The 11,874-nt window shown below is 37.0% G+C and overlaps 1 protein-coding gene across 1 annotated transcript in view; it reads left to right on the top strand.

Annotated features, from left to right (window-relative positions):
• Positions 1-11,600, top strand: part of LOC144435438 (uncharacterized) — a 24,705-nt gene extending 13,105 nt beyond the window's left edge. The window contains exons 9-21 of the mRNA XM_078124033.1: positions 19-118; positions 971-1,085; positions 2,018-2,155; positions 2,995-3,153; positions 3,544-3,648; positions 4,716-4,955; positions 5,530-5,659; positions 6,241-6,463; positions 6,874-7,009; positions 8,530-8,640; positions 9,166-9,278; positions 9,689-9,812; positions 10,762-11,600. Of these exons, the coding sequence (XP_077980159.1) occupies positions 19-118; positions 971-1,085; positions 2,018-2,155; positions 2,995-3,153; positions 3,544-3,648; positions 4,716-4,955; positions 5,530-5,659; positions 6,241-6,463; positions 6,874-7,009; positions 8,530-8,640; positions 9,166-9,278; positions 9,689-9,812; positions 10,762-10,974 (1,907 nt within the window). The 3' untranslated portion in view covers positions 10,975-11,600. The remainder of the gene's footprint in view (positions 1-18; positions 119-970; positions 1,086-2,017; positions 2,156-2,994; positions 3,154-3,543; positions 3,649-4,715; positions 4,956-5,529; positions 5,660-6,240; positions 6,464-6,873; positions 7,010-8,529; positions 8,641-9,165; positions 9,279-9,688; positions 9,813-10,761) is intronic.
• The last annotated feature ends 274 nt before the right edge of the window (positions 11,601-11,874 follow it).

The raw sequence follows: 11,874 nt of genomic DNA, 5'->3' as shown, positions 1-11,874 counted from the left end.
GTTATTGTTTGGTCACAGCTGGTGCCAAGTTTCTCACGTTGTGTGATTTGTTTTCACGAAGAAAAGGAGAACTGAGTAGAGAGGAGAGGCATGAAATTATCAAGTATGCAAGAACTAGGTGAGATTTTGAACACTGTAGTATTAACTTTACAAGTATGTGTCTAAAAAGAGAATTTATGATATGATGTGTGGTATACGTCTGGAATACTATGGTGCAATACTTTACTGTATATTATGGTAACATGCTATAAGGTATCCATCGCATACGATACAGTATGCTGCACCACTCCATTCCACACTACACAGCACCACACTGCACTGCACTGTACCACACCACACTTATCAATATTTGTACATATATGTACATACGTGTACATATTTCCCTTTCTGGCACTTACTGTAATAGAATACATAGTCAGTGTATGTAAAGCAGTCCAAGATATAAATAGTCAAATTTACAGTTTAAAGGAATTATTTCATTTCAATGTAACCAGCAACCATATGAAGTGTCCATGTAAAAAATTTTATATGGGTGCTTGATATTGCTTGATAAGTTTATAAAATTTCTACAACATTTTACAACCTGTTATTCTGTATTCTGTTTTTCATTAAATCATGTAATTGTCATTTTGGCCCGTGGCCTAAAGATGAATAAACAAACAAATTCAACATTGCAACCATATCAAATTAACACTGAACCCATGAGGGATAGCCCTCACTAGACTTCTTGGGACAAATGTTTATATGCTTAAAGAACTATCCAGTATAAATAAAGATTACTATTATATCAAATATCTTACACTTAAGTTGTGTCCATTGTTATGAAGTTTGTATTGTCTGTTGGGGATCTGGGTATCTGGGAACAGGGTCCACCTGATACCAGTAGCAATACCTTCTATTTTCGCAATCAAAGTTTGATCTCAAATGTGTGAATAGTAATCACCTATTCTTTTCCTTTATTCCTTTCCAGGTTGCCAGTCTTTCTTAGTCAACTCAGTAGGTTTTTAGAAGTCTGCAGGAAGCAGTTTTCACAAAATTTAACTCCAAGTCAAAGACAAGAGATAGCCATTTACCTTATTCCTGAAGTGAGATATTTTCAGCTATCATTTTCTTGATTGTAAAAGAACTTTGTCACTCAGTATATATATCAGAAGATGATAATGTATATTTATATAGACTTAATCCAAGTAATAAGCATGTTATGAGTTTCATGCTTCTTCTGCGATCATCTGAGATCATATATACGAAGTTAAATCTAGTAACTTAGACTGAACTTTTGCACAGATGAGCTTTCATCATACTATATAATGTACATAACACAGACACACACACTGACACACACACACAAAGATAACAATCATGAACTAATTATGAGTATATAAATGGTTAAATGTTGAATACAAATGGTAACAATTGATATTCGTATTGTAAAATAGATCCTTCAATATATAACTAGAAAAACAACTGTAAACTTCTTTCTAAAATGAACCCCAATGATTTCCTTGCCATAGATTATAAGAGATTTTGAGGCAATTAAGTCAATAATATAAAATTTAGCTTTTTTCTATTGTACAGAGATGGCATTATTGATATATTTCCTGTCATGTGATACTATCTTAACCAATGAGCTGTCAGGTTGACATCATTCTTTGTTCCTGTCATGTGACAATATATTTTGTTATCAGCCAATCATTATTTTAGAGATATGTATATAGACATCATTCTGTATATATGTTTCCTGTGATCATGCCTTGGCCAATCACAAGTAAGCATTGATATAGAAAGGTAATCATAACTTGTATTTGCCCTGTCTGTTTTGTAAGAGATAGAGACTGGTCTAGATATATCATCCAATCACAAGTAAGCATTGACATACAAAGGCAATCATAACTTGTATTTGCCCTGTCTGTTTTTTAACAGATATAGACCAGTCTAGATATGTCTTGGCCAATCACAAGTAAGCATTGACATAGAAATGCAATCATAACTTATATTTGCCCTGACTGTTTTGTAACAGATAGAGACCAGTCTAGATATGTCATCCAAGATTGTGATAGATGCTAGGACTGCCATAGAACAAGTTATCACAGCCTCCAACACAATGGAAAAACAAAAGAAACACAAAGGAGATGTCTTAGGAAGAACCATTAGGAATGTAAGTATCTGCAAATGAGAAGAAAGTACCAGAGGTTTTGCTAAAGGTGGAGAAAAAGTGTAGCTGACCTCATCATAAATGGCTAAATCTCAGAAAAAAGTTTTGTGTTTGTGCAAAGCATTGTTTTCTAAAACATGAAAAAAGTGAAGTTTGTGTATTTTTGGTAGACAGTATTTAGTGAACCTCTCTCTCAGTTGATACTATTATATTTTCATTTCTGTTGTAATTTCTTTTGTGGTCATTTACCCTTTTCATAAGTTTTTGTTAGTACATGTATATCTTTTTTATCTATCATTATTAACTTTATTTCAGGATGAACATGATTGGAAAGTTGTTAACCCCCATATACAAACACACACAACGAAAAAATGCAATAATAAAAATGATAAAAAACTACCTGAAAAAAAAGCATTTAAATACATTTAATATCATCTTTGAGCATAAAATGAATCTGAGGAGAATACCACACGTTAGAAATATTCTGCACTCTATCAAAAATAAGTCTGCACAAAAATTTGCATCTAAGAGTTTCAAAAGTAGAAATGGTATGAGAGACAAACATCGCGCTAGCACTGCAGTTACAAGTATAACCCATAAGGATGCGAAAAGCATATCATGTGACCCAAAGATTATAGATTGTATAAGTGCATTTTAACTTTAAGTTGTTATTAGCAAATAAATTGCAATTAAAGCATGTTTTCTGTGTTATTATTTTGGTTTTTATATGTTATAAAAGTATGACAAATGCCATGGTTTATCTCGGATGTACCACAGGATAGATTTTGAGGAAACCTCAATTTTTATTTGATATTTCTATAAATTTTCTTTCTTGCTTGCAGGCCTTGCATATGAAAGAATTAGTTAAACTGAGGAAGTTCCATGAAAGGACCACAACTGAATTCATGAATCTCTTACACAAGAGAGAAAACTTTGGTTTGCTGACTCAGAATGAGAAAGTCATCTCTGTGGTTCGGAACATGGAGCAAATCATGGAAGAGGTAGGTATGCCTTAAGTCTGTAGTTTGGAACATGGAACAAATCATGGAAGAGGTAGGCATGCCTTTGCAGTGGTTTGGAACGTGGAGAAAATGATGGAAGATGTGTACCTACAAGTACACTAGCGTTTTACTTAATTAAGGTTTGTTTCTCCATGTTTCAAACAATATTTGTGTATTAACTCATAGATGAAATCATTTGTGGATTAACTCAGAGATGAAATCAGTTGTGGATTAACTCAGAGATGAAATTATTTGTGTATGTGTAATGAAGTGTAATGCACTGTTTACACTGACATTTGCCATAAGTTAGGCCACACTTACATTTGTGGGAAAAGTATTGATGATAGTTAAAGTCTTATTGACTTCTAATAAATACAACATTTGTTACAGTTTCCACAATACCTACAACGGATTGACCAGTTGGGATCACAAATTGATGAAAAGTTGACATGGAAAGAATGGAAGTATCTCTTTAAGTTTGGTTCATCACGAGTTGTAAGTATACTTCAAATGAGATCTGAGCACTCCTATCTTCCCTACAGTGTTGACCTTAATTTCCTGTAATTACGGTATGGAAACTCTTAAAACTTCATCAAAACAGATTCAACTGTGATTTATGCGACCACACTGATGGGTAACTAATCTGTATGATGATTGATGTTAACCAGAATGTCAAGTTGACAGACACGGGGGCCGCACTCCTATAGTCATATCCTAATTACCAATTTTGAGCACTCCCCAATATTGCAGTATTAAGATTTCACTATGCCACCAGCTGTACGGTACCAAAGATGTTGCACTGTCTTGATGAAACTCTTTGTGTGATAAACCCTCATCATTGGTAGACCCCTTCCTAAGTGTTTCATCTTTAGCAAAAATGTGTAAAATCTGTTAAGATATTACAGTGTATGTATGGCCAACCTATTTCCTATTTTGTTATAAAAAATTCAAATTCAAATACTGTACAAGTTTTACATAATACCTCCTTCCTATAAATGAAATAAAAGTAGAAACACTTCAGTTATTACACCTATTACAGATCTGTAATAGCGCAATTGTAATGTATTCACTGAAAATAGTTAAAATACCAACAATTAGACATTGTATTATTAATCAGTGGTCGATGTTATCCATCAGATTACAGAAACAAGTTGAAATCATGATCATAGTTGAGGGCACTGTTTTTTTGGGTGCGAACTTATCATGTGTAATCTAATCTCCAAAAAATATGTTTACCCACAAGCGATGCAATACTGTTCATGGTGTACAATATTATGAGTAAGTTATTGTACCTAAGAAAATATTTTTAAAAAACCACATTCCAGTTGCAGCTAGTACAGCTTGAAATTCTTCACATAATAATCTCTGAGGTATCAAGTCCCCATTTACACAACGAGGACACAACGGTGGTTCAAATCTTGCCCACTTAGGACTTAAGTCACTAACAAACAAATGGAAGTGATGAGGATTTAACTAGCAATGTACAGATTATGAAGCAGACTCGTCATACCATTTGACTATCTGGACTTCATGGAGGTGTGCGTGGTCGTTTTATATTTCAGGCATGGGTGTTGAACAAAATGACCGCTCACAAAGCTATGTTGAAACCAGTCTTAACTCCTATTTGTGACTTGGTGCACAGAGAAGCATTTACAACAGCTATTGTACAGTTAGGTATCATGGATCCACCAGCTAAGAAGAAATGTAGTTCTTCACATGATGGAACATCGGCCGAATCGGATGTAAATTCAAGTCCTGGATCTAGTAGTAAATCCAGTAAGCCAAGTAAACCAACATATCAGGTGAGACAGCATGGCTGGTATAAATCACCATACTTTGCTGCCAATAGGACAACTCAAAAACCAAGTCTGTATCATACCTCTTGAATGGTGCATCATGGGAAATATATCCTTCCATCGATAGCTATGAATCAAGCATTGTTTTAAACAATCTGTCACATTGTTTGTAATCCCAAATCTAGTCTTGGATACCCAGACCCTTGCAGGAGGGCTAGCCTTCCAATCACCTTAGATTAGGTATTGCCATACCACAAGTAATCTAGTCTTAGTTACCCAGACCCTCTCAGGGTGGCTAGCCTTCCAATCACCTTAGATTAGGTATTTCCATACCACAAGTAATCTAGTCTTAGTTACCCAGACCCTCTCAGGGTGGCTAGCCTTCCAATCACCTTAGATTAGGTATTGCCATACCACAAATAATCTAGTCTTAGTTACCCAGAGCCTTTCAGGATGGCTAGCCTTCCAATCACCTTAGATTAGGTATTACCACAACTACATGTAATTTAACCCACAGTAAAGCTGAGTATATGTAGTTAAATTACAAACTGACCTTCTTTTCACATCACTCTTTTTCCAGACAAATGCAGTGGAATCTCTGAGTAAGCCACCTGTACCCAGTGACAGCAGACTAGCCAAGTTAGCCACAGATTTACTCAAATCAGCCAACCATTCAGATATGACCTTTGAAATCATTCATCAAATACGTGGTAAGGGTAATCAAATGAACGATAACAAACATCATTGGAAAGTATGCTATCTATTAAAACCAAGAACCTAGACTTGATCGATATGCTCACCATCAACTTTTCCATATGTAGAACAGTTGTACAAAGTGGCATTAATCATCAAAACACAAAGTCTGTATGTTGTAACTGAAGTTCGTGATAGGAAATGGATGTGAAACATTTTTGAAATTTCATGTGCTTTGACTCAATGTTGTAGGGGATGGTATTTCGGCAATACTGCCAGGCATCTGGCTTTAGGGTAGAACTGCTACAGTGCTAATGGGTGTATTTGACTGTATGTATTGTACACATGTTATCAAATCTTATGGAAGCTCTGCAGTTAGATCACCATCAAACACTTCATATCATTTATTCGTGTGTAAACGGTTTGTGGACAGTGCTACAGTAATACTTCTGTACTATAGAAAATGCAACTAGTGAATGTATCACAGAGTCTGTGGTACACAGTATAATCAGTATAATCAGATATTTTGGGATCTCAGCCATATATTCTATTTAGATTATCATAAAAATATGCATCTTTTTTTTACTCTTACTTACAGTTGAAGATTCAGATGTAGTTATTGATCACACACATGGACTGCTAGCACAGGCAGCTGCAGCAGCTCCACCACCACCATCTCCTCCACCTGCTGCAGCAGCATCACAACGACCTGATGTAGAAACAGAGGTGTTTGAAATTAAAGCACACCGTGTTATAGTTGCTGCCAGATGTGATTGGTTTAGGAGGGCTTTGAACAGTGGTATGAGAGAGGCTATACACAAGTGAGTTATCTATGCATTGATAATCATTTACTATCATCTTTATCAAAACAGATCATGTGTATGGGATCTTACAAATATATCAAAACTTGCCACCACCCTATTTCTCAGCCAAAACCCAATCCTCACCTGTATCCAAAAATCTATGTCAAGTCCCATCCGAGCATGCAACTATCACTTCCACATACATGTATATTGAAACATCGCCATTCATAATTGATTTGATTATGTGTGTTTACTTGTGATTACAAGTGATTAGGTATATACAGGTTGTTTATAAATCACTTGCTGTGTACTGTAATGTTGTGTCACATTTGTTTTTCAAGTAGAAAAACATGGTAAAGTTCCACACATTTGTACATATGGCCAATTTAATAATGTCCTGCCTGTTTATCATTTCTCATTTGTAACAGAAAAATCACAGTACATGATGCAAACCCGGAACTCTTCAAGCTATTCCTTCAATTCCTGTATGGAGGACATTTGGACACATCCAATCTGACTGTAGAACAGTTGGCAGATATGATGTCACTCAGTGATAGATACGAGGTAGGTGGGATGTCGCTAAGTGATAGATATGAGGTAGGTGGGATGTCACTAAGTGATAGATATGAGATAGGTGGGATGTCACTAAGCGATAGATGTGAGGTAGGTGGGATGTCACTAAGTGATGAGGTAGGTGGGATGTCACTAAGTGATAGATGTGAGGTAGGTGGGATGTCACTAAGCGATAGATGTGAGGTAGGTGGGATGTCACTAAGTGATGAGGTAGGTGGGATGTCACTAAGTGATAGATGTGAGGTAGGTGGGATGTCACTAAGTGATGAGGTAGGTGGGGTGTCACTAAGTGATAGATGTGAGGTAGGTGGGATGTCACTAAGTGATGAGGAAGGGGGGATGTCACTAAGTGATAGATATGAGGTAGGTGGGATGTCACTAAGTGATAGATGTGAGGTAGGTGGGATGTCACTAAGTGATGAGGTAGGTGGGGTGTCACTAAGTGATAGATGTGAGGTAGGTGGGATGTCACTAAGTGATAGATGTGAGGTAGGTGGGATGTCACTAAGTGATAGATGTGAGGTAGGTGGGATGTCACTAAGTGATGAGGAAGGGGGGATGTTACTAAGTGATAGATATGAGGTAGGTGAGATGTCACTAAGTGATGAGGTAGGTGGGGTGTCACTAAGTGATGAGGAAGGGGGGATGTCACTAAGTGATGAGGAAGGGGGGATGTTACTAAGTGATAGATGTGAGGTAGGTGGGATGTCACTAAGTGATGAGGTAGGTGGGATGTTACTAAGTGATAGATGTGAGGTAGGTGGGATGTCACTAAGTGATAGATATGAGGTAGGTGGGATGTCACTAAGTGATGAGGTAGGTGGGGTGTCACTAAGTGATAGATATGAGGTAGGTAGGATGTCACTAAGTGATAGATGTGAGGTAGGTGGGATGTCATGAAGTGATAGATGTGAGGTAGGTGGGATGTCACTAAGTGATAGATGTGAGGTAGGTGGGATGTCACTAAGTGATAGATATGAGATAGGTGGGATGTCACTAAGTGATGAGGTAGGTGGGATGTTACTAAGTGATAGATATGAGATAGGTGGGATGTCACTAAGTGATGAGGTAGGTGGGATGTCACTAAGTGATAGATATGAGATAGGTGGGATGTCACTAAGTGATGAGGTAGGTGGGATGTCACTAAGTGATAGATATGAGATAGGTGGGATGTCACTAAGTGATGAGGTAGGTGGGATGTTACTAAGTGATAGATGTGAGGTAGGTGGGATGTCATGAAGTGATAGATGTGAGGTAGGTGGGATGTCACTAAGTGATAGATGTGAGGTAGGTGGGATGTCACTAAGTGATAGATATGAGATAGGTGGGATGTCACTAAGTGATGAGGTAGGTGGGATGTTACTAAGTGATAGATGTGAGGTAGGTGGGATGTCACTAAGTGATAGATAGATATCAATATTCCAATGCCACACATTCAATGTCACAACTGTTTACTTTTTGCTCTGTGAAACTTATAAACCTTATAGATATAAATATGATATATTCTATAGGTGGACACATTAAAGCAACTATGTGAGAGTGCATTGAAATTACAACTAGATGAAGACACAGCATTTTACATGCTAACTCTGGCTGATCAATTCAATGCAAGAATGTTACGGGTAAGTGGCGACAGTCTTTACAGACAAAGTTAAAAAATAGTAAGCAGTTACATCAATAGTAGGTATGCAAGATTCACACACACACACACACACACACACACACACACACACACACATTCACCCCCACCCACCCACCCACACACACACACGCACACACACACACACACACACACACACACACACACACACACACACACAGACACAGCAAGAAGTTATTTCATTTTGTTAAACTGACATGTAATGTAACTCTTGGTATCTGAATTACTTTTTGCTATTTCTGAACCTTGCACCTTTATTCATCTAAAGCAATACAATAAAAGAAGTGTAAATTTATTGCAAGTGATTGTATTATTAGAAATGTTTGACACTATTTCTGACATAGTGGATTTTATAATAGCTGTTAGCATCAAACAAAAGCATTCCAAATAGTGTAGTACTTCTTGCAGGTAATAATAGGTCTTCGTTTTGTTATCAAATTATTTGACGACTACATCTTTTCTGTACATGGTATTGTATTGTTTGCAGGGAGCAGCCATGAATTACCTGATGACTAATCCTACACTAGTACAGTCTGAAGTCTTTGGTGATTTACCTGACCATTTACAAACTGAAGTTGAAGACCTGGTGGCGTGGAGTGGGTTAGTATGTTAACATGTTTCTACTAGTTGTTATAAGGATCTCTAGATCATACATCATATACCTACAGGGTTGTCCATAGGTCATCATAGGGAAGTTGGTCAATCTCCTCAGAGATTTATAGAGTAGTGAGTTCTCTTTGGAGATTTATAGAGTAGTGGTTTATTCCCACAGATTTGCAGAGTAGTGAGTTCTCCCAGATATTTATAGAGTAGCCGGTTCGCCCAGATATTTACAGAGTAGTGGGTTCTCCCAGAGCTTTATAGAGTAGTGGGCATGATCAAAATTAAAATTTAAATGGTTTGTGATGCAAAGTAAGACAATTAAGGTACAAGAAATGGTTGTGCATGTATCAGATTTCATAGAGAACAATAAAATATTGGTGTATTCTATTTCAATTGCATATGTGTAGAAATGAAACATCGCCCCCACGTGTCAGCCAGTATGCCACTTTTGAGAGTTTGTCCAATGACACAGAGATGACAGAACTGGAGTTGAAAGAGTTGACGTGTGCGCTAGAAATATCACAAAGAGAGGTAAGACAGAAATCTTGATGTTTTTGATGTTTGTCATACAGTATATCAGTACAGAAAGAGCTTGAATTTTTTTACTAGAACTGTGGCCAAAATAACTGAGGAAAACTGTAGACTTGAACTGAATAAAATGGAAAAGAACATTCGTATGAATGTTTGGCAGATATAATCTGAGCAGGATTTGAAATGCTGTATTAGTAAACTTTGAAATTCTTTGAAAATTGGGTTTAGTGTAAATGTGTCGTGCTCTATAGTTGCACATGGTGTATGTGTGTGTGCAAAATCTGTATTTTCATGACAATTACTCATTGGCATGCATGAATGCAAAACTTAAAAAAAGTTATTGCATTGCTGTATGCAAAATAAGTCGGGGAGCATTCAAACATTAAAGTACGTAAACGTTGTGTAGTTCTCATGGTGTTTGCTGCATTTTCACTTGTTTTGCCTGTGTCTGTGAAACTAGAGCGACTAAAAACAATGCAAGCACTCATGCAAATACCTGGCGTATGCCACACTTGGGTGTCATGGGGTTTCTACAACTGCCGACCATGGAGGAATGGAACCTATTACAAAAAGGGAAAGTAAACAAATTATTGGATTATTAACACTTGGCACAGCATGTTGGAACAGCAGAGACTTGTATTACAAACCATGGTTTGATAAGAACAGTTTTATGGCCTCTTTAGGTGTACATGAAGTGTCAGGGGAACTTGAAATTTGTTTGTGAACGTGAACTATTATGTAAACTGTTCTTATCAAATGATGGAATGTAATACAAGTCTCTGTACTTCAAACATGCTGTGCCAAGTGTTATTAATCCAATTCAGTTGTGTACTTTCCCTGTTTGTACAAATGTAACACTGTTCCGTTCGTCCACGTTCTAATGTTGCCAGTTCTATCATCATCGACATCAAGAAACAATGAAAATATGTTGCATGTTATTCTCTCCCAGTCACTATCAGCACCGGCCAACTCCGATGAAGACTCCAACAACTCATCAGAGATTAACCTGGCATTGACAGAAAACAGTGAAGAATTGAACACCTGTATCATGCAATTAAGAGACATCGTTGGAGACGACGTACCCAGAGAAGAGCTCGTTAGAGTGTCTCTGGCTGCCGACTATGATGTAAACAGAGCACTCAATTTCTTCTTTTCAACGTAGCTGTTAATCACACCTTAAATAAATTTGTAATATATAGACAGTTTCAATGTAAAGTAAGATACTAAAGAAACTTGATCTTTGTCAAACTGATTCTTCGTTAATTCTACACGTTTGTACTACTACTTCTAGTTAAAAAGTACAATTGCTTGAGATACTTTCAAATCAGTATGTTAGGATCACAGTGAACCTAAGAATACATGTTCCTCCTTTCCCTGGATTCAATTTATGCACTTTTTACAAAGTAGTGTATAGTCATATTATTCACCATGCATGACAACAACTGAAATGTCAACATTTGATTCCTGGTTGTGGCGCCCTCTAGAGTTAATACTCTATTGCCGTTGAGGGCGCCCTATATAAAGAAAAGCATGGTATCACAACATATAAGAATAAAATGTCTCTAGACATAATTCAATCATACTTTATATTGATACAAATGTGGTAGTTTATTTTAATGTTGAGAATTTGCTGCATATCCTTCAGTGTGACAACATCACCAAAACCTTGCACACATGTACCTTCACCAAAGATTACTCTGATCAGTTTGCCTACTGCTGAAGCTTGCCAAAATCAATTATGACTATTGTGAACACTGTGTTGCATTTTTTGCTTACCTAAAATAGCTACAGCTAAAATTTTGTGTACAAGCTATAAAAGTGAGAAAGAATTTTCCCAAGTAAGCAGGTGAAGTCAGTGTTAGCTTTTTCGTATTTTGTAGATAGAGAGAGAGAGAGAGAGAGAGAGAGAGAGAGAGAGAGAGAGAGAGAGAGAGAGAGACAGACAGACAGACAGACAGACAGACAGACAGACAGACAGACAGACAGACAGACAGACAGACAGACAGACAGACAGACAGACAGACAGACAGACAGACACAAAGACACAAAGACAGACAGGCAG

This window comes from Glandiceps talaboti, chromosome 5, assembly GCF_964340395.1.
Source record: "Glandiceps talaboti chromosome 5, keGlaTala1.1, whole genome shotgun sequence".
Taxonomy (NCBI): domain Eukaryota; kingdom Metazoa; phylum Hemichordata; class Enteropneusta; family Spengelidae; genus Glandiceps; species Glandiceps talaboti.
The sequence above is the reverse complement of the archived record's forward strand: the minus strand, read 5'-3'. Positions and strand labels throughout refer to the sequence as shown.